Source organism: Lynx rufus, unplaced genomic scaffold, assembly GCF_022079265.1.
Source record: "Lynx rufus isolate CCGP_SWC_20201006 ecotype Redwood Valley unplaced genomic scaffold, mLynRuf1.p SCAF_17, whole genome shotgun sequence".
In the NCBI taxonomy this organism is placed as follows: domain Eukaryota; kingdom Metazoa; phylum Chordata; class Mammalia; order Carnivora; family Felidae; genus Lynx; species Lynx rufus.
Window position 1 is genome coordinate 34,846,526 of NW_025814831.1, and position 23,456 is coordinate 34,869,981.

The window sequence follows — 23,456 nt, forward strand, 5'->3', positions numbered from 1 at the left end:
AATTAGTGTTTTTGTTTCCTTTGGGTAAATACCCCATAGTGGAATTACTGGATCATATCATATGGTGATTCTATTTTTAATTTTTTGAGGAACCTCCATAGTGTTTTCCTTGGTGTAGCTGCACCAGTTTACATTCCCAACAACAGTTCATGAGTGTTCTTTTTACTCCACATCCTCACCAACGCATGTTATTTCTTGTGTTTTTTATTTTAGCCATTCTGACAGTGTAAGGTGATCTCTCATTGTAGTTTTGATTTGCATTTCCCTGCTGGTCAGTGATGTTGACAATCTTTTCATGTGTCTGTTGGGCATTTGTATGTCTTCTTTGGAAAAATGATTGTTCAGGTCCTCTGCCCATTTTTAATTGGATTATTTGGGTTTTCTTGTGTTTAGTTTGGATATTATCTCCTTATTGGATATACTATATCCAAACATCTTTTCCCATTCAATAGGTTGCCTTTTTGTTTTGTTGATGGTTTACTTCGCTGTGCAAAGCTTTTTATTTTGGTGTAGTCCCAGTAATTTCATTTTGTTTTTGTTTCCCTTGCCTGAAGAAGCATATCTAGAAAAGTATTTATGTGGCTGATGTAAAAGAAATTACTGCTTATGTTTTCTTCTAGGAGTTTTACAGTTCCAAGTTTCACATTTAGGTCTTTAATCCATTATTTTTTAAGAAATTACTGCTTATGTTTTCTTCTAGGAGTTTTACAGTTCCAAGTTTCACATTTAGGTCTTTAAATCCATTTATTTAAGGAAATGGTTAGTGTCATTCTTTTACATATAGCTGTCCAGTTTGTCCAGCACCATTTGTTGAAGAGACTTTTTCCCATTATTTATTCTTGCCTCCTTTGTCTTAGATGAATTGATCAGATAAGTGTGGGTTTATTTCTGTGTTCTCTGTTCTGTTCCATTGATCTATGTGTCTGTTTTTGTGCCAGTATCATACTATTTGATTACAACAGCTTTGTAGTATGTCTTGAAATCTGGGATTGTGATACCTCTAGCTTTGTTCTTTTTCAAGATTGCTTTGGCTATTCAGGGTCTTTAGTGGTTCCATACAGATTTTAATATCATTTGTTCAAGTTCTATGATAAATGCTGTTGGTGTTTTGATAGGAATTGCATTGAATATATTTTCATTTATTTGCATCATATTCAATTTGTTTTTATTAGTGTTTTATAGTTTCAGAATACAGGTCCTAATCTCATTGGTTAAGTTTAGTCCTACGTGATTTGTTATTTTTGGTGTGATTGTGAATGGGATTGTTTTCTTAATTTCTCTTTCTGCTACTTCATCATTAGTGTATAGAAATGCAACAGATTTCTGTATATTAATTTTGAAATTTTTAAAAAATGTTTTTATTTATTTTTGAGACAGAGACAGAGCATGAGCAGGGGAGGGGCAGAGAGAGAGGGAGACACAGAATCCAAAGCAGGCTCCAGGCTCTGAGCTGTCAGCACAGAGCCCAAAACGGGGCTCGAACCCACGGACTGCGAGATCACGACCTGAGCTGAAGTCAGGCGCTTAACTGGCTGAGCCACCCAGGCGCCCCACTGTATATTAATTTTATAAGTTATGACTTTACTGAATTCACTTATTCTGATAGTTTTTTGGTGGGGTCTTTAGGGTTTTCTGTATATAGAATCATGTCATCTGAGGGGCACCTGGGTGGCTCAGTTGGTTGAGCATCCGACTCTTGGTTTTGGCTCTGGTCATGATCCCAGGGTTATGGGACCAAGCCCCGTGTCAGGCTCCATGCTCAGTGTGTAGCCTGTTTAAGATTCTCTCTATTCGGGGCGCCTGGGTGGCTCAGTCGGTTAGGCGTCCGACTTCAGCTCAGGTCATGATCTCACAGTCCGTGAGTTCGAGCCCCGCGTCGGGCTCTGGGCTGATGGCTCAGAGCCTGGAGCCTGCTTCCAATTCTGTGTCTCCCTCTCTCTCTGACCCTCCCCCGTTCATGCTCTGTCTCTCTGTGTCTCAAAAATAAATAAAAACATTAAAAAAAAAAAAAAGATTCTCTCTATTCCTCTGCCTCTCTCCTCTGCTCGTGTGCACAGTCTCTCTAAAAGAAGAAGAAAGAAAATAGGGGTGCCTGGGTGGCTCAGTGGGTTAAGCATCCTACTCTTGTTTTTGGTTCAGTTCATGATCTCACAGTTCTTGGGAACAAGCCCTGCTTTGGGCTCTGCACTGACAGCACGGAGACTGCTTGGGATTCTTTCTTTCCCTTTTTCTCTCCGTCCCTCCCACATGCACGCACGCTCTTTCTTTCACTCTCAAAAATAAAACATTAAAAGAAATTGTGAGAGTGGGCATCTTTGTCTTGTTCCCAGTCTTAGAGGAAAAGCTCTCAATTTTTCACCATTGAGTATGATGTTAGCTGTGGGTTTTTCACATATGGCCTTTATTATGTTGAGGTATGTTCTCTCTAAACCTACTTTGTTGAAAGTGTTTATCATGAATGGATGTTGTACTTAGTCAAATGCTTTTTCTGCATCTACCAAGTTGATCATATGGTTTTTATTCTTTATCTTATTGATGTGATGTATCACGATTCATTTCCAAATATTGAATCATCCTTGTATCCCTGGAATAAACCCTCTTGATTGTGGTGAATGACTTTTTTAATGTATTGTTGGATTTGGGTTGCTAGTATTTTGTTGAGTATTTTTATATCTATGTTAAAATATGTTAACATAATATCTATGTTATATCTAGATACTGGCCTGTAGTTCTCTTTTTTTGTCGTGTCTTTATCTGGTTTTGATATCAGGTTAATGCTGGCCTCATAGAATGGATTTTGGAACCTTTCCTTCCTTTTCTATTTTTTTGAATAGTTTGAGAAGAATAGGTATTAACTGTTCTTTAAATGTTAGGTAGAATTCACCTGGGAAGCTATCTGATCTTGGACTTTGTTGAGAGTTTATTGATTACAGATTCAGTTTCTTTTCTGGTAATCAGTCTGTTCAAATTTTCTGTGTCTTCCTGTTTCAGTTTTGGTAATTTATGTTTCTCAGACTTTATCCACTTATTCTAGGTTTTCCAGTTTGTTGGCATATAGTTTTTTTTTTTAATTTTTTTTTATGTTTATTTATTTTTGATAGAGACAGAGCACCAGTGGGGAGGGGCAGAGAGAGGAGACACAGAATCTGAAGCAGGCTCTGGGCTCTGAGCTGTCAGCACAGAGCCCGATGCAGGGCTCGAACCCACAAACCACGAGATCATGACCTGAGCCAAAGTTGGATGCTTAACTGACTGAGCCACCCAGGCGCCCCTTTTTTTATTTTTGAGAAAGAGAAAGAGCATGCACACATATGCATACGAGCAGGGGAGGGGCAGAGAGAGAGGAAAAGAGAGAATCCCAAGCAGGGTCCACCCTCAGAAGTGAGCCTGATGCAGGGCTTGATCCCACAACTGTGTGATCATGACCTGAGCCAAAATCAAGAGTCAGATGCTCAACCGACTGAGCTACCCAGGTGCCCCAGCATGTAGTTTCTCATAATATTCTCATAATTGTATTTCTGTGGTGTTGTTATATCTCCTCTCTCATTTGTGATTTTATTTATTTGAGTACTCTTTTTTTCTCTTGATAAGTCTGGCTAGAGGTTTATCAGTTTTATTGATTTTTTTTCAAAGAATGAGCTCCTAGTTTCATTGATCAGTTCTTTTGGTTTTTGTTTATCATTTATTTCTGCTCTAATCTTTATTATTTCCTTTAGTTTTGTTTGTTCTTTTTCTAGCTCCTTTAGGTGTAAGGCACTCTGTTGTTTTAGGGGTTTTGCTTTTATTTGCCTGTATTTAATTTATTTCTGTGCTAATCTTTATTATTTCCTTTCTTCTACTGGCTTTGGGCTTTGTTCTTTTCCTGGCTCCTTTAGGTGTAATATTAGGTTATTTCTTTGAGAATTTTCTTGTTTGTTGAGATAGGTCTGTATTGCTGTAAACTTCCCTCTTTGAACAGCTTTTGCTGCATCCCAACAGTTTTAGACTATTGAGTTTTATTTGTTTCCATGTATTTTTTTTAATCCCAGTGTAATTAACATACAGTGTTATATTAGTTTCAGGTGCACAGTATACTGATTCAGTAATTGTATACATTACTCAGTGCTCATCATGATGTGTACTCTTATAATCTCCTCCATCTATTTTACCTAATCCCCCTCCTGCCTCCCCTCTGGAAATCACCAGGTTGTTCTCTATATTTAGCATCTGTTTTTGTTTCTTTTTTTCTGTTTTGTTTGTTTCTTAAATTCCACATATGAGTGAAATCATATGGTATTTATCTTTCTCTAACTGACTTATTTCACTTAGCATTATACCGTCTAGATCCATCTATGTCATTGCAAAAGCAAGAGTTCATTCGTTGTTTTTTTTTTTTAATGTTATTTTAGAGAGAAAAGAGAGAGCGCACGTGTGAGCGGGAGAAGGGGAGGGGCAGAGAGAGAGAAGGAGACACAGAATCTGAAATAGGCTCCAGGCTCTGAGCTTCTGAGCTGTCAGCACATAGCCCAGTGTGAGGCTTGAACCCACAAACCGCAAGATCATGACCTGAGCTGAAGTTGGACGCTTAACCAACTGATCCACCCAGGCGCCCCTCATTCTTTTTTGTGGCTGAGTAACATTTGTGTGTGTGTGTGTGTGTGTGTGTGTGTGTGTGTGTGTGTGTGTGTCACATCATCTTATCCATTCATCTGTGGGTGGACACTTGGGTTGCTTCCATGTTTCTTGGGTAGTGTAAATAATGCTACAGTAAACATACAGGTGCATAGATCTGTTTGAATTAGTGCTTCTGTTTTCTTTGGGCAAATACCCAGTAGTGGATTTACTGGATTGTACGGGAGTTCTATTTTTATCTTTTTGAGGAAACTCTGTATGATTTTCTACAGTGGCTGCACCAGTTTGCATTCCCACCAACAGTACATGAGGGTTCCTTTTTCTCTACATCCTTGCCAACACTAGTGGGGTAGTGTCTCCAAGTATTTTTTGATACCCTCTTTGATTTCTTGGTTGATCCATTCATTGTTCAGTAGCATGTTATTTACCCTCTCTATATATTTATGTTCTTTCCATATTTATTCTGTGGTTGATTTCTGGTTTTGTACCATTGTGGATGGAAAAGATGCATGATATAATTTTGGTCTTTTTTAAAAATTTATTGAGACTTATTTTGTGGCCGAATAATAACATCCTGGAAAATATTCCATGTACACCTGAAAAGATTGTGTGGTGCACTGGTTTTGTTTTGTTTTTTTGAGAGGGGGTGCAAATGAGTGAAGGGCAGAGAGAGAGGGAGAGAGAGAGAAGCAGGGCTCACCCGAAGTGGGGCTCAAGTTCACCCAATGCAGGGTTCAAACTGTGAGATCATGACCTGAGCTGAAGTCAGATGCTTAACTGAGTGAGCCACCCAGGTGCCCTTATATTGCACTGTTTTGTGATGGAATGATAGATCTGTTAAGTGGAAACTCTTGGAGACCTATCTAAATGATCTGAAAAATACAGTCCAGGCAAAACAGTGCTGTTTTAGTTAAATGTTACTGGTTGGAAGCTGAAGCCTATTCTATTTTTGTTAAAAGAGATTAGTAATTTTTAGGTATTAAAGACATACTAACACTGAAATGACATAATGCAAAGGATTGAAAGAGAATTGCAAAGGGAATGATTTTCTCACTGTGTGAGTCCGTGGTATTTGCATCATTTTACATATCACCGCCAATAGATACGGCTGAGAAATACGTACCATACCATGCAGTCTCCCCAGCAAGCAGAATAAGTGAGTCTTGAATTTGTTTTGCAGAAAAGCAGTGGATGAGGGTTAATACAGAGAAATGTTTCACAGTGGAGGTGAACGTGGGAACAAGAATTTAGAACATCAGTATTGTTAAACATTCTTGTTGATGGTGTGCCTGATCCCTCTTGGGAAAAATAGATTGACAGTAATTAACTTAGACCTATAGTGTTTCATAGTAGAATAATCTTGACCTTTGGGGCCAGATAATTCAGGAGTGTCCCAAGCATGGATATTTTTGTTCCCTGGACCTTAAATGCCATTCGTAATACCCACTTCCTTCACTCCCCCATCGTTGTGATAACAAGTTCCTGTACATGTCTAAATGCTTTTTAGAGGTGATTAAGTACTGTTACCCCATCAGGAGAGAGGGTTGGGGAGTTTATTGTAAGCGGAGAGAATGACCTCTACAAATACATGGAAGGCAGGACTGAACTCTTGAAACTTGTTTACCTTTTCCAGAAGAGAAGAAAAAACTGATCAGAGATTTTGATGAAAAGCAACAGGAAGCAAATGAAACGGTAAGAACAGGGAGCAAGTCCTTATTTCTTCTACCTGGAGTTAGTCTTTTCCAGAATTATTACCCGACCACAGATTAAATGTTCCTGTATATTGATCTTTATTTGGATTATTTCTTACTAAGTGAGGCCAGTTGATGGGGTGAGTGATGAGAGGATTTGACAAACACAAATGGGTAAAGCTTACTCTCTTAAAATTAGTATTTGATATAATACATTCCTGATGTGAGTAGTAAGGGCATTCTCAAACCTTTACCTGGGTGGTCTTTTAATGTTTGTTTATTTTTGAGAGAGAGACAGACAGACAGAGCACGAGTTGGGGAGGAGCAGAGAGGGAGACACAGATCCAAAACAGGCTCCAGGCTCTGAACTGTCAGCACAGAGACCAATGCGGGGCTCAAACTCATGAACCGCAAGATCATTACCTGAGCTGAAGTCGGGTTCTTAACCGACTGAGCCACCTGGTTGCCCCTACCTGGGTGGTCTTTTAAAATGAAATTTTAAAAGCTGGCCATTAAGATGAGTTATTCTTCTTTGTTAAAATTATTATCACAAAAAATGTACCTCAGAAGTGGTTGTACTTCCCTTCTGCTGTTTTAAAAGACAACATAGTGAATATGATTGATCTTGACAAACACATTGAAGACTGTTAAAGGAATCCCCTGATATTAGAGGGGGAGATTTCTGGTTTTTAATATATAATATGTTCTCTTAAATTTCATTTACCTAACTTTATTAGATATTGCAACATCCCAGTTTTGATGGAACCTGTCTGTATATTGACATTTCTCCCCTAAGTCCTCATAAAGAACCACTTGTCTGGTATATGGTCAGATCAAATGCAAGAACCAAGCAGTTGCCTTGAGTTTAGTTTTATTAATAAAAGCTGAAATAATAAAAATAAATTAATTAAATGAGAGAAAGAGAAAGCAAACAAACAAGCATAGTGGCTGGATTTGGTTCCTTGGGCAGGGCATGCATGGACTGGACAGGTTTCCAGTCAGGACCTAAAGTGGGCTGGTCAAATGTTGGTCCAGGCTGCCGAGCAATTTAACAACTGCTTCTCTCTTAATCTATAGCTTTTCTTTAAAAACAAAACAAAACCGGGGCGCCTGGGTGGCGCAGTCGGTTAAGCGTCCGACTTCAGCCAGGTCACGATCTCGCGGTCTGTGAGTTCGAGCCCCGCGTCAGACTCTGGGCTGATGGCTCAGAGCCTGGAGCCTGTTTCCGATTCTGTGTCTCCCTCTCTCTCTGCCCCTCCCCCGCTCATGCTCTGTCTCTCTCTGTCCCAAAAATAAATAAAAACGTTGAAAAAAAAAATTAAAACAAAACAAAACAAAACCTTATTTTTTGTTTTTTTTTTTTATTTTTTATTTTTTTTCAACGTTTTTTATTTATTTTTGGGACAGAGAGAGACAGAGCATGAATGGGGGAGGGGCAGAGAGAGGGAGACACAGAGTCGGAAACAGGCTCCAGGCTCTGAGCCATCAGCCCAGAGCCCGACGCGGGGCTCGAACTCACGGACCGCGAGATCGTGACCTGGCTGAAGTCGGACGCTTAACCGACTGCGCCACCCAGGCGCCCCAAAACCTTATTTTTTAGAAGTAGTGTCCCTCTCTCTCCATATCCTTATCCTCTAGCTTCATCAAACCCTTTCAGGAATTTGGGGTTAAAATCCAGGTTCCAATAGCCAAAGTATGGAAAGAGCCCAAATGTCCACCGATGGATGAATGGATAAAGTCAGGCCACCAGATTGTGGAAACTGTGGAAACTATCTCCTTCACAATGGACATACTAGAAACTCTTCTTAATACCTGTGTAAATCTGGGCATCTGCAGGATACCAGTTATAGAATCAGTCTTCTTTTTTTGGTTAATATCTTTGTAGAATGTTAAACATCTTTCAGCTAATACCAATTTATTTGTTTGGTGCTTAGATACTTTTCTCTGAACTTAGCAAAATTAACCAATCCAACTTTGGCCATCCCAGGCAGATGAAAATAATTTATGGCTCTTGTGAACATGTCTGAGTGTTATATTTTACTTACCCAATAAAATGGAGATCTCATGTGGACCCCTGGTTATATAGGACATGGAGACAAACAATTGATTTTCCAAAAGAAGAGGAAGGAAGAAACCTCATGCCAGACCCCTATCATTTTTAGTACAGTAGACTTCAAAGTGTTTCATGAGAGTACTTGAACTATAACAGCTTAAGAATTTGGTATACTGGAAAGGCAATTTGAAGATTTTGAATCCTGACTTCCCTTATTGTGTTATCTTGAGTACATTTCTTCAATTCTTACATATGAAATAGAAGTATTTACTACCTTATTGAGGACAGGGAAGATTAAATGAGATAATACATATAAAAATGTTTAGTCAGATATAAGGTGCTTGTTAGTTTTTTTCACTCATTCATCACATATTTCTTGAATGCCTGTTCTATGCATGCTAGGCACTGTGCCAGGCACTCAGAATAATGAGGTGAACAGATCACATGTGGTCCCTGCCCTCATGGAACATACGGTTGAATACTTATTTGCAGTTGTCTGTGGTTTGATTAGTCCATACTAGGCATGTGCCCAGATGAGAGAGAAAAGAACCAGGCTATCTACTCACTTTCTGCCTTCCTAGCTGGCAGAGATGGAAGAGGAACTACGTTATGCACCTCTGTCTTTCCGTAACCCTATGATGTCTAAGCTTCGAACCTACCGGAAGGACCTTGCTAAACTCCATCGGGAAGTGAGAAGCACACCTTTGACAGCCACACCTGGGGGCCGAGGAGACATGAAATATGGCACATACACTGTAGAGAATGAGCATATGGTAAGCCTTAGCTGTTTTTTTTTTTTTTTTTTTTTTTTATCTCAAGGGCCTGTGGCACAAAAATTAACCATGTCGTAGAGTAGTTTATGTTATCAGTGTTTATTGAACTCTTATTCTTCCCACCTTATCCTCTTTCCTGCATCCAGTTCCCCTCCCGCCTTGGGGTAACCACCTCTCCTGTATTTTTTTGTTGTTGTTAAATTTTTTTTTTAACATTTATTCATTTTTGATAGAGAGACAGAGCATGAGCAGGGAGGGGCAGAGAGAGAGGGAGACACAGAATCCGAAGCAGGCTCCAGGCTCTGAGCTGTCAGCACAGGGCCCGACGCAGGGCTTGAACTCACAGACTGTGAGATCATGACCTGAGCTGAAGTCGGATGCTTAACCAACTGAGCCACCCAGGCGCCCCTCACCTGTCCTGTTATTTAATGCAGATCTTTCCCAACCATGCTTAGATTTCTTTGTATCTTTAATAAAACAGTGCTTGATATATAGTGGAGGAATACAAGAGTTCCCTTTTCTTATTGTATCTGGACTTTGTATTCTGACCCATAAATCCAGTTTTTTCAGATATGCTCAAAAAATTCAGTTAGGTTTTTATCAGGATAGCCCACGCTTTCAGGAAGGGGCTCACAGCTTAGTTGTAATAGAAAGTAAGCCAGACTGCCTCTCTAGACCCCAGTATTCTGATTTATCAAATTAGACTGACAGAGTTGAAAATCTATATTCTGAAACTAGAGAAGTTAAAGGAGTAAAAGTTTACAAAGACTAAATGTAATGTGTTGCATTTGGAATTATATTCCACTGTGCAAAGTAGAAATGGCCTGGCAGGTGGCCTGGCCAGGAGCATGGGAAAGAAATGGCGGGGCCTGTAAGTGCAGACTACATGTGTGTAGAAAGAATCCTGTTTGATGATGCGTCCTGACTATAGTTGAAGAGTTCAGACATTTACTGGTGTCAAACTGGAGTATTTGAAAATGATATAAACATTTCAAAATTCACTTGTAAAGGGAGACTGGGAAAAGGCAGATAGGTGAAGCTTGTTAAAGTGAAATGAGAGGTATAAAGTGACTTTGGTCATTTGTTACCAAAAATAAACCAACAAAAAAAAGGGGGGGGGGAGATAAAGCCAAACAATAATTTGCTTTAAAATTACTAGTTTCAGAGTCATAAAAACAATTTAAATATACATACCACCTTCATTGGAATTACTGTTCCAGACCTCGAGTTGATTTATGTGATCTTACTGTCTTTTCCTTCTCTTCAATCTAATGTTAAAAATATCCATCTTTCATTAAAAAAAAAAAAAGCCTTATTCCTTATTCCTACTTCTTTTGAGCTGAATTAACTGGGATTTATTTCAGTGACATTCAGTGGTTCCATCATCCACTGGCCTGTATGCCACATATGAAAACTTCTCATCTAGAAACCCAATATTTTGGCTGCCTGATGGTGGCATCAGTAATAGGCCCTGTGAACCGGCCCCTTTCTGAGTGGTGCATGTATAAGTGCTTTAATAGCTAAGAACTTAACTGTTCCTATTTGTCGGTGGTTAATTCTGGCTGACAATGGCTACTTCTGTCGTCATGCCTTCGGTGCTTGGGATTATAGGTGGAGTAAAACTTTGGCAGAGATTTAGGAAATTAGGGCACTAGGGAAATTAGGGCAGCTTACTTGGCCCCAGATACCTCCTTCTCTGAGAGTAGTCACCAGTGTGGCAACTTAAGAGTTTATGTTTTATATGGCTGAGGTGAAATTCTTTTGGGGCTTACCAGGATTGTAACCAGTTAAATGTTTTCCAAAATGTAGTAGTGTCACAAATCATTTTGAAGTCTGAATGTACTAAAAATGAATAGCTTATTCATGGTGCATCAGTCCTCAGTACCAGTCAGGTGGGAATCTTCAGTGAATTAATCTATTTCTAAGGCTATGGAATTTAGTTGGTTTGTTGGCCTGTCAAAAGTTACAGGCTATACGCATATTCAGATAGCTCCTGCACCCCACATCTGGGCCACTGCCTCTCATAAATTGTTAGTCCAGAAAGTACATAAAATCATTGCAACCTCATCACAAACACAGGGAAAATGCTCTGTTTTTAACCTCCTTTTCTTGCATCACAAGTATAAAACCAGTGGAGTGAAAGGTATGTCATCTTGTATTGGATTCCAGGTGCTTTCATCTGACCTTGAATATAATCTTATAGTTGATTAGCATCTTTGTCTTAAAAGTAATGAGGGGCACCCGGGTCGCTCAAGTCAGTTGAGTGACTTTATTTAAAAAGATATTTTTTAATGTTTATTTTTTGAGAGAGAGGCAGACTGCAGGCAGGGAAGGGCAGAGAGAGAGGGAGAGACAGAATCGGAAGCAGGCTCCAAGCTTTGAGCTGTCAGCACAGAGCTTCACACGGGGCTTGAACCCACGAACCGTGAGATCAGGACCTGAGCCGAAGTTGGACACTTAACTGACTGAGCCACCCAGGCACCCCTAGTGTCCAACTCTTGATTTCGGCTCAAGTCATGATCTCATCATTCCTGGGATCAAGCCAGCCCCACTTTGGGCTCTGCAGTGACAGCATGGAGTTTGCTTGAGATTCTCTCCCCAACTCTCTCTCCGCCCCTCCCCCACACACTGTCTCTCAAAATAAGTAAACATTGCACACACTATATCCCTTCTTACATCAGAAGGGTCATAAGGAATGTGCTGGCAATGAATTTATGATGGGAGATGTTTAATATTTCCGTTCCATTTTCTGGTCAGAATCGGCTACAGTCTCAAAGGGCATTGCTTCTGCAAGGCACTGACAGCCTGAACCGGGCCACCCAGAGTATTGAGCGTTCTCATCGGATTGCCACAGAGACTGACCAGATTGGCTCAGAAATCATAGAAGAGCTGGGTGAGCAACGTGATCAATTGGAGCGTACTAAGAATAGGGTAAGTCTGAGTGGATGGGGCAAAGTAGGTGGGCCCTTTATATCCTGATGCCTTACCACTGCTGGAAGTTACAGCAGTTCTGAATTCAGGGTCAGGACCTTTTAAGCACTTCAGCTTTTCTCAATTTTTAATTTTCTTGGTTGAGAGAGTTCTCTTGAAAGTTTTTTACCCCTCAGATGTAGAGGTCATTGGAGGGGCCAGGGCGGAGACAGAAGAAACACAATTTCTGTATTTATGGAAGATTGTCAGCTAAATCTAAGACTGTAGCCGCTCCATCCTTTTATTAATTCCTGTATTACCAACCTGAGATTTTTCTCATACATCTAGTAGGATATTATCCCATTCTTATGAAAGCGTCTACTTAAAAGATCCTAGGGTTTTGGGTTTTTTTTCTCATTTAGAGCCAAGGCTGTTTTCCACATGTCATAAAATAGTACCACTAACAATTTATAGAGGGGGTCAGTCCTAGACTATGACTCTTTCCTGTTACCCAAGGTAAGCTGGATCATTGTGGGAAGAAAACAGAAACAACTTAGGCCAAATGCCTATATCAATGGAGTCTCTATCACTCTTAAGAGGTTCTGAAAAACTCATTTCTCCCTTTCCATATACCTGCACAGAAATTTAAAAAATAGTGCAGCTTGCCAGTAGAATGTTATATCCTTAACGTTAAAAGGCACATCCAAATTGAAGAATAGATACTGTGGGCAAGGCTTGGATGGAAAGTATTAGCTCAGTGTGGGGATTGGAGAGGATTTTCTCATATCCTAATAGCTGCAATTATCCCCATTTTTAAAGTAAATCAGAATAATGCCTTTCCATCCTCAGTGAAAATTCACAACTACTGATTTCAAGGTAAACTGTGGAGAAGACAACTTGCTTACATATTGTATGGTTTTTGACTTTTGAAAAAAGCAGGTGGATTGGTTGAATTTAAAAGCTGTGGAATGAGCTGAGATCAACTTACCATGGCCACTGGGGAATGGGAACAGATGGTAGGTGGCATCTGTTAAAATATCCCCCAGCTATCTTGATTATCAACAGGCAACCAAAGGGAAATGATTTTTTTAAAGGCTTTTAAAAGATTAATTCCTTTCACAATTCAGTGCATCTGTAAAAGTGGTGAAGAAAAAAATGAATCAGATCCCAAAAGTGGTAATTGACCAGCCTACAAAAACAAATACTAACTCAAGAGGCCCTCCTGGAGTTTGGTTGATGAAATTCAAATCTTAAGTTGCTTCACAGTTACTGGTGAGGCACACTTGAAGCTTTTTTCTGTCTTGAGTAGCCAAGGTGAAGGATTAGCTTGGCCCCAGGAGTCCCCCACAGTAACCTTGGGACATAATAATTCCTAAGCCTGCTTGTTGAGTACTAAGGTATCTTATCCTTGCCAGTTTCTTCTACTTGTACTCAGAGGCCATCATTCAGATTGGTTTGATGGGGTTTTTCAGCACACACCCTTTAATGCCCACTGTCAGTTTAGGAATGTTCAGGTTCTACGGTATCTACTTTTCAAAGGGGGAAATAATTGCTATTTTCTCTTCTCAGCTGGTAAACACAAGTGAAAACTTGAGCAAAAGTCGAAAGATTCTCCGTTCAATGTCCAGAAAGTAAGTTTTAAAAAGTCACAAAATTTCTCCTACCTCTAAGACATTAAACAGTGACTTGCAAAGGTCCTGATAAAGCAGAAAGAATAAAGTATTATCTTGTATAAATATCCCAGGACAAAATTCTTTGTTAAAATTATATGCTGCTCTGACTTGGAGCAGTCAAAAATTTGTCCACTTTTAATCCCAGTTTACATTCTTCAGAGCACATGGGAGTAATAGAGCTTCATGTTCCTTGAAATATAGTTGTATAAACTTGGTGAGAAAACTTTTTACAGCTACTGCTTAGTAGTTGCTTTTGGCTCTGCTTGTCCTTCATGGAAGTTAGCCCCTTATCAGGGAGTTCTGTCCTGTTAGCAAGAAGTTGACTTTAAAAAAAAACAACCCTAGTGCACTAAACAAAACTACAACCTAGCCAGGGAACTAGTAGAGTGAGATTTTCCTAAACAGTGGTAAATGTCTTGTCAAACCAGAGGAAAGCTTCAGTTAGAGTTGCCTTGAAGAACCAGAGATTGAATTCTTTGTGTTAACAAAAGATAATATAACGGCTTCAAAAAGTTTACTGCTTTTATAAAGGTATCCTTTTGGGTTGATGGAGGAAGAGAGTAGTTAGATAGTGGTACTATATTTCTGCTATTTTGAAATATTCAACCTGATTTCAGAAATAATTTTTCAGGGTGCCTGGCTGGCTCAGTTGGTAGAGCATCTGACGCTTGATCTCAGGGTCATGAGTTCAAGCCCCATATTGGACATTGAGCCTACTCAAAAAAAAAAAAAAAGACATCTTTCATATTTAATAAACACTAGCTCTCCTAGAAAAGCCTTTAAAGTTTTATTTAAGTAGTCTCTATACCCAACATGGGGCTTGAACTCAAAACCCCAAGATCAAGAGTCACATCTTTTTCCTACTGAGCCAGCCAGATGCCTCTAGGAAAGCTATTCTTAAAGTGAGAAAGTAACTACTATTTGAAAACATTTTAGAATCAAGAAACCATTTTTATGCTTTGGTATCTGTTGTCACAGTTTTCAACATTTCCGTGAGGTAGTGTTATCCCTAAATTACAGTTGAAAAAAGCTTTCAAGATGTCACTTGAAAGAACCTTATATATACACTAACTTCAGTGGCTATGTGATCAAACAGATTTTCAATCTGTCTCACAGTATCTAGCCTCAGCCTGAGGGTCAAACTCCTCAGTATTACAAATGGACAGAAATAAGGACATCCAGGCTTCTGACTGTTCCCTGCTTTGCTTCTCTTTGTAGAGTGACAACCAACAAGCTGCTACTTTCCATCGTCATCTTACTGGAGCTGGCCATCCTAGGGGGTCTGGTTTATTACAAATTCTTTCACAAGCATTGAACTTCCTAGAGGGAAGGGTTTGCGGACCAGAACTTTGACCCTGTGAATGAACGGTGTTAGGGATGGGGAATAAGCGGAGTGCTGCTGTAAGGTAATGGTTCAAGGATGCACTGTGTAGCTAGACTGGGAGAAGGGAGGGAAGACGGAAAACCACTTTACTGTGAAGGAACAGCAACAAGACCAGTATGATATACCAAGGTAATAAATGCTGTTTATGACTCCTTTAAATTTACATAGTACTCCAACGTATTAATAGCCTGTGAACTGCAAAAACAAACAAAAAAACCCCCACAAATTTACAGTAGTATTGGTCACCAAAATGGAGAGGGAAAGGAAACTTTACAATTGTGAGAATGCGCAAATGTTCTCATTAAGGCAATATTGACCCAGACAACCATTTAGTGTATGTGCCCTCAAATGCCTCATAATTCTGGAATGCCCATCATGACAAACGTGTCAGCACACAAAGTTCCTAAATTCTCACACGTTCTTCACTTTCTGATTCATCTGGTGAACTGGGAGTAGGAAGTTGGTCATAGACAATGTGCCCTCCCTCCCTTGTCTGACCAAAACTGGAAGCAATCACATCCACTGCCAGGCCTGCAGTAGCCTTGGCCTCGTCCTCTGAAGCAGCCAGCTGAGGATTGACTTCAACAAGATCCAGTGCTGACAGCAATCCTGAAAGAACAAAGCATGACAAAACCTTAGAAGATTCCCTAGCTGCTCTTTTCAGTGAGGGTCGTCCTACTAGATAGAACAGGCCAAGGTAAAAAGTAATTTTCTACTATTAAAATTACCTACGGTCAAGGAACCCCTTATACCTACCTCATCTTCTTGGGCATGAAGTTCAAACACTGTATACTAGAGTAAGATTAAAATCAATCATCCCTCTTCAACTAACAGAATAGGCATAGCTGTCAGGTTTTCTGTATGAGATGAGGAAAGAGCCTGTGGGGAGGAGGTAGGATTTTTCAGCCTACTTGTTGGGAAAATATGTGCCATGTCCAGTATTACTAGGAACCTTCCAGATGTCTGTATGTAGTTGTATGAAGAGATCTTTTGAGCTGTTCCCCACTTTTGAACTCTGACATTTTCTCTCTTAAGGCACTGCATGCCCTGAAGTATAGTTATTAGGGCAGATCTTAGTCTCACCCCTGCAGGTTAAGGGCAGGTATCATGTCTGACAAGATGTTTAGGTCTCCCATCGTACTGACCCAGTATCTTGCGCTTAGTCAAGGGAAGACTTGGCCATACTTTAATCTGGACTTGTTACCTTCTGTGAGGGCTGAAGAATTTGTACTAAAGGGTTTGAGAAGGGAAGAGTAAACCCGAAGAACCTACCCAGACATGCCTTCTACTCCCCATCCCCAACACACAGGCCCCACTTCTTTGAGGTAAACTTTTTTGTTGTTATTCTGGGTGAAGTTAATCTACCTCTTCAAGTCATTTGAACAGACTAGTGTTGGAGAATACAAGTATCAGTATACTTAGACCACTTAGAGTGGCCATGAAGCCTGGAAACATGGGTGTATATACCTACTGATTTATTGATACTGTAGTATAGTACATGACCTGCTCGGTGCCATTACATTTATTCAGTGTACAATCCTTTATTAGCAATGTGTAGCTCAATGCAAAACTGAAATGAGCAGGCATGTTACTGCAGCATTTCCACCAGTTCCTGTGCAAGCATCTGGGTCTCTGATGATTTGTGTGTCTGATTTCCACTGACTAAACCGGAAACTTTGTAGCCCAGAAGTAATCCAGAGGGTTTGAGCGATTAGAAATAGGGGGATCTGGGTGGCTCAGTTGAGCCTCCAAGTCTTGATTTTGGCTCAGGCTGTGATCTCACACTTTGTGAAATTGAGCCCCACATCAGGTTCTGCACTGACAGTGTGGAGCCTGCTTGGTATTCTCTCTCTCCACGCCTCCCTCCCTCCCTCTCTCAAATAATTAAACTTTAAAACATAAATAGGGGCACCTGGGTGGCTTAGTAGGTTAAGCGTCTGACTCTTGGTTTCTGCTCAGGTCATGAGCCCTGCGTTGGCTCTGTACTGGCAGTGCAGAGCCTGCTTGGGATTCTCTCTTCTCTCTCTGTCCATCCCTCACTTGAGCTGTCTTGATCGATCTCAAAATAAATAAGCTTTAAAAAAAAGTTTAAAAGGGGCGCCTGGGTGGCTCAGTCGGTTAAGTGTCCGACTTCGGCTCAGGTCATGATCTCGCGGTCCATGAGTTCAAGCTCCGCGTCGGGCCCTGTGCTGACAGCTCAGAGCCTGGAGCCTGTTTCAAATTCTGTGTCTCCCTCTCTCTGACCCTCCCCCGTTCATGCTCTGTCTCTCTCTCTCTCAAAAATCAATAAACGTTAAAAAGAAAAAAAAAATTTTTTTTTAAAGTTTAAAAAATAAACTATCAAGCTCTAGTATAAGGCTTATCCTATATGAAAGGACCCAAGATATTGTCCATCTTTAAACTGTCTTCCAGAAGGTTTAACTCTACCTTCTTAATTCCAAGTGAACTAACTTTTAATGTCAGGGTAAAAATTATAGGTACTTGGCCTTGCTTTTTAATCTTAGCCTTTAGACAATTCAGATGCAAAGGACTATATCAGTTTGGCAGGTTATTCAGTATTACCTTCGCATATTTTGCTATGATCCAAGTCAAAATATGCCTATAAATGACTATCCCTTGTTAGCCTGACCAAATGACTTTCAGTTATAAAAGTTTAAGAAATATCGTATCTGTAATGGCATGGAATAGAAGAAAATCTTTTGGCATGTTAGAGGTCAGCATATTTCCATAGTTAACAGGATGATCACTTCTTACCTGTATTGTGTATTTCTTCAGTAATATACATGCCTTCCCGATAGGTCAGTCCTCCTACAACAGGGGTTCCTGTGGCTGGAGCCAGTGTAGGGTCAAATGCATCAATATCAAAACTCAGATGGATTGGCCTTTGTCTTCTTGAGAGGAAGAGGATAAGAGAATAGTCATTTGGGTGTACTTGGACATTGATCCTTCCTACAGTCTTAGTTCCTTGATTTTGTTGCTGTTAGTCCTGGTACTTTGCTAATACAGCAGATTTCCAGGTTTCCTATTCTGGATGTTACTGTGTATTACCATATTAGCTTTCTACACGCCACGTCATAATTTTGCCATTTGTGTGCCTCAGACTAACTGCAGTTTTTATACTTATGACTTAACCTAGGCATTAGAGCCATTCACATTAACAACTGTCAATAGAGGGAATTCTTCACTTTTCCTAGGTTGATCTAGGTTACAGTTGCTCAGTCTCTCCATATAATAGCAGCTGAACTTAATTGATTTGAGGTCTATAATCTTATCTCCCAATTCTAATTTCAGTTTTGCCCTGGTTTCCAAGAGTAGAAACTAGCATACAACACATATATGCTAGATAACTAAATTTCTTAACAGCTTAAGAAATGTAATTGCTACCTGGTAGTATGCCATTAATCACCTGGAAATAAAGACTCCACACTGAGCAAATGCCCTTATAATTAGCATCTATTGGCATTCATCTGCCATCTTTCTAGCTATACTGTCAAGATTTGCTCAATATAAAACTTTCAGATGAAGCAATTGTGAGCTTAGGAAAGAATGGAACAGTTGAACAAACACTTCTCATCTCAAAAGATAAGACTTAAAAATGGTCTTAAAAAAAACTTCATGAGAGACAGAGGAGCTGGGCAATGACTTCAAGGAAACCCCCTCCCAATCCCAGAGGAAGAATATGACCTATGTTTCATATTCTGCCTTTCCAAATTATTTGAATTTTTTTGTATGTGTACATATTTTGCTTTTATTTTAAAAATAGCTGCTATCCTCAAGACATGGGCTAAAGTGTGTTGTTCATTGGGAGTCTACCCTATTCCCTTTGGGACTTTTCCCTTTGGAAGTAGACATCCACTGTAGTTACTTACTTGCCAATTAGCAGATCAAATGTCTGTTCCATAACCTTCTGGATACCAAGTCGATCTATGTCTCTCATGGAAAAATACTGGATATCATAATTCTTTAAAATAAAACTGGATGAGATATAAAGGAAGGAGTCCTTAGTTTAAAGAGCATTTTTAATCAAATCCTTGTTGGGGTGGGATTGGGGGTGAGTCTGTCTCTATAGTGACCTACAACAGGTTAAGGCAAGGAACAACCTATCAAAAGGAACATAAATATCCGAGACAGGCCCAAAGCTTAACCCCAATGTATCAACTTACTGTTCAGGAGGGTCCACATCTCTCAGACCAATATACACGATACTTGGGGAAGAGATACAAGGTTTGATCCAAGAAAATCCTGGGAGTTGTGGTACCTGTCAAAAGAGGAATGGACAAGACTCATCAAGGATTCTTGGTCTGACCAAGATAATTACTGTGTGCTTCTCAATGTATGCAGGCTGCTTTCTCCTCCTACCTACAAGATATGCTTAAAGCAGCACAAGACACACATGCACTGGGAAAGAACTGATAGAAGTAGAAATGATTCAGAAGGCAGGCAGCTGAAGAACACAAATTTCCTGGAATAAAAAAAAAAAATTCTCCTAAGGTAGCCACGGTTTCTGATTAACTTACCTAAATAACAGGAACACTGCTGATTAGCCCTTTTTCACCCCTTTGTACATTACTGAATTGTTTACAGAATGGTTCTTGAAACAAAACCCAGTTGCCATCTTATGTTGCCTACAGCCAAAACAGGAATTCTGCCTAATGAATAACTTTTGTACTATCCTGCTTTAACTTGGTCCCTCACTGAGGGGAAGGATATACAGATTCTAGTCTATACCTAATATGGACTCCCATGTTTTCTAAACCACCTAGGAAAATATTACCTAGAGGTAATCATAATTTTACTTTCCTCTGGACCAGTGGATCTGAGAGTGAAGCAGGACTGGGGACCTCTAACCAAGAAGTCCTCATGCTATAGGTATATCAATCACTAGAGTTATGCCACTTTCCTTTCTTGCAAGATTATGACACACACACACCCTCCCTCAGAGCAGGGACCATATCCTGGTCCTCTTTATATCCCTAGCATCTAGTAGACTGCCTAGCCTGTAATAATTTTGATGAACAAATGAAGGAATACTAAACATTTCTACCACCACCATCAGCCCATCCTTCACAGAAATCGTATTGAACTAGTTCCTCAAAGCCCCAGCATAATCCATGCAAGCAATTCAATGTTCTTTTCATTTCAGCCCACTGACCTTGTCCTGTAGTTCTCTGAGGAGAAATGAAACTGGCTGTCCATGGAGATTTCCAGATGAAGTGGTGAGGGGTGTATTGATGTCAGCATGGGCATCAACCCAGATCACACAAAGGTCTGGGCAATGTCGGGCGTGGCCACTAATGGTACCAATTGCCAGGCTACAAGAAACAAACATGATAATCGAGGCCCTCTGCTTGGCAAACATCACCAGTAACAAATATCCTCATGTCAGTGCAGTTCACACTTTGTCCTCAGGGCAAAGTCAGGGCCCCAGACTGCGGCTGGATTTGGATGACCAACAGTCCTCGGCCTGTAGTTCCCAAAGATTAACCTTGAGTAAGTTAAGGAGAAGTGGAAGGTTCCAAAGATTCAAAATTTGTTGACTGCGTATCATTCTAGTTTGACAGAGGTCATTGCTCTCCCTAAAATTTGATATTAGTCCTGGCCCAGAAAAGGACCTTACATAATTGTTCAATGAATGAAATCCAGTTAAGTGGTATGTTCTATATGTAACAACTCACAAATATTTCTTAATACTTAAGGAAGACCAGGGAGATCTAATTATTACTTTCAAAGAATCAGTTATTTAAAGAAAAAAGAATAGTTCTATTAACTTTTTAAGGATAAAAATTAGCATTATAGCTTTGTAGAAAGATTATGTGCTACTTCCTCAAAGGAAAAGTCAAAATTGCTAAAGACATTAAAGTAACAGGGGAACCCAGTTAAAGATCTCATTTATCAGATCACTAAACATTTATTTGCATGTTATCTTCTATCTATTAGCATGACATTCAAGTATCAGTATTTTTTGCCTTTCCTTGTCCTGGGACTCTGTGTACATGGGCTAACTGTCCTGTCTCCATTGTAGGAATACAGCTGATGAAATCGTGGTTGGAAAGCTGCCCAGCTTCCCAGTAACCAAAGAATTTGACATAGATGGGAAGTGCAGCTTATGCATTTTAGGAACTAAGTACAGCTGTCCTTCTTGGTCAGTATAGCATGAGACAACATTTTAAGCTCCATGCCCCACAAAGGGACTTTCTGCGGGATAGCATGGTCTAGTGTGAAAAGTGGTGGACTTTACTGTTTCTTTGTTTGTTTTCCAGAAAGCTGTGATCTAGCACAGGTTATCTAGTTTTTCTAGACAGTTTCCTTTTCTGAAAGGGATAATAATCTTGGCTTAAGTCAGAGATAGTTTGATGTCTAAGACCATAGTTTATATCATATTGTGTAAATGGAACAGGGTGACCTAAAGATGCCTCCTTCCTTTAAAATGTTCAGTAGCTGTTCAATATGTACACTCCTCCCTTCCTTTCTAGAATCTTCCAGATAGCCTTAGTTTTAGCACTGAACAGAAAAATCAGGAACAGTGAAAAGGGCTGCAATGTAGATAACTACAGAAAAAAGAAAAGCCAAGCATTATGATGATCACCTTGATAAGCAGTTCCCAAATAGACAACCAAAAGAAAGTCAATATAAATGAACTTCAAGAGATAACACTGAGCTAAAAGGAAGAAGGCCCACCCTCTGGTTGATTTAACTGGATCACTGTAGAAAACCTAGCTACTGTCTTATTCTACCTGAGATTTTATTCCTAATGAGATCTACCTGCATTTCCAGTTGTAACAAAGATTCAACTTCTGTTAAGAGATCTGAAAAGCTCTGTGTGCACCTCAGGGGATGATGCTAGATTGACTCTCAAAAGAAAAGCTAATTGCCTTCAGAATTTGCCCTCTGAATTTGAATCTCACCTCTGCTACTTCCTGGCTCTAGAAGTTGGATAAATTATCTGACCTCTGTCCCTCAGTGTTCCTAACAGATTAGGTAAAACTGTATCTGCTTCATGGCGTTATCATGAAGATTAATCATGAGATCTATATGAAGTGCTCAGTACTCATAGTACTTTAATGCCTTTTTTCTTTCTGCCAAAAACCTTCATTTACTTAGCTTAAATAGGACTGCTCTGGCCCAGAAGGATCTCTTCTTTCTCTCAAATTCTGTATAATTCAATATTTTTTTTAATCCCATGTTTATTTTATTTCATCTAGTCTTAATAAATCACAATTCCCACAGTCCCTAGCACTACTTGAGAAGACATCAAGCAGTGCTCAATAAAGTACATGCTGATTCACTAAGAGAAGGATCCTAGAGTCCATACTCTGAAGGTAGAGAACATACTCACATGACAAGTGGAGAACCTGAACATATTTGCAAAACTGCTTAAAACAATTGAGCCTACTAATGTATCCTTCCAATTCTCTCGAATAGCCAAATGAAAGTCATAAGACAGTTCAAGAGAGAAGCATGTTTCTAAAAACTTTGATTGTCTATCTCTGAACTTGTCCTCATACTACACAATGTGTCCTACAATGAAAGCCATAGGTGCCTCCAGCAACTCAGGATCGTAGATCTTAAGACACTATTATGCACGTCATACCTTCAAAATTCTGAAGGGTATTTTACTTTTAAGTGAGGAAGTAGACAAGCTAACTCATTAGACCACAAACACCATACTATCCAGCTCCTCCACCACCCCTGGATCCCAGCTTACCTGTGGTCTCCTCCCACTGTGACACAGCTGTAGCCACCTGACACAGCTCTACTAACCACCTCAGCCAATTCCTGGTTGGCAAGGCCCACTGAGCGAGGATTCACAATCAGGTTGTTGTAGAGATCATCTTTAGGGACTGGAGTAAAACTCAAATCTCCAAAATCTTTCAGGCGGCAGCCTGGGAACAAATTGGGGATGACAAGATTAATTGTATACATTATTCCAACTTTTACTGGCCTGGGCCACAAATAAGAACTTGTGACAAAGTGCACACATCACACTCATTTTGCCACAGTAAAACTCAAAATGTCACATGACTGTGGCAGGACTGTCACATGATTATCTCAGTCCTCCCAGCAATCCTGTGGGGTAGATCCTATTAGAAACACCATTTTGCAGACAAAAAAAGCTGGGTTATGGAAAATGAAGCCCAGAAATGTTCACTGACTTAACCTAACAATCACAAAATTAGTAGCAATTAAACCTCATATCCCAGAGTTATAAAGTGAAAGTAAAATACCAATATGAACCAATAGAATTTAAAGAAAATTAAGTACTATTAATTTAGAGCAAAAATACATACATAGTAATTTTCATATTATAAATGTTTTTTTTTTAATAAAAGGCCAATCTGAGGACCTAAAGCATCCTAAAAG

At 39.8% G+C, this 23,456-nt stretch overlaps 2 protein-coding genes across 5 annotated transcripts in view; one reads left to right on the forward strand and one right to left on the reverse strand.

The window, feature by feature from the left end:
* Nucleotides 1-15,258, forward strand: part of VTI1B (vesicle transport through interaction with t-SNAREs 1B) — a 31,603-nt gene extending 16,345 nt beyond the window's left edge. The window contains exons 2-6 of one of the 2 annotated variants that reach the window (XM_047079469.1): nt 6,245-6,303; nt 8,937-9,128; nt 11,886-12,059; nt 13,608-13,669; nt 14,930-15,258. In XM_047079469.1, the coding sequence (XP_046935425.1) occupies nt 6,245-6,303; nt 8,937-9,128; nt 11,886-12,059; nt 13,608-13,669; nt 14,930-15,026 (584 nt within the window). In that variant the 3' untranslated portion in view covers nt 15,027-15,258. The other variant, XM_047079470.1, reaches the window with a different exon arrangement.
* ARG2 (arginase 2) overlaps nt 15,218-23,456 on the reverse strand; it is a 32,263-nt gene continuing 24,024 nt past the window's right edge. The window contains exons 3-8 of one of the 3 annotated variants that reach the window (XM_047079465.1): nt 22,801-22,978; nt 20,248-20,407; nt 19,259-19,353; nt 18,965-19,069; nt 17,850-17,983; nt 15,218-15,704 (exon numbers count right to left, since the gene is read on the reverse strand). In XM_047079465.1, coding sequence (XP_046935421.1) covers nt 15,499-15,704; nt 17,850-17,983; nt 18,965-19,069; nt 19,259-19,353; nt 20,248-20,407; nt 22,801-22,978 — 878 coding nt within the window. In that variant the 3' untranslated portion in view covers nt 15,218-15,498. Of the gene's footprint in view, nt 15,705-17,849; nt 17,987-18,964; nt 19,070-19,258; nt 19,354-20,247; nt 20,408-22,800; nt 22,979-23,456 lie in introns of all 3 variants that reach the window. The other 2 variants (XM_047079464.1, XM_047079466.1) reach the window with 2 other exon arrangements.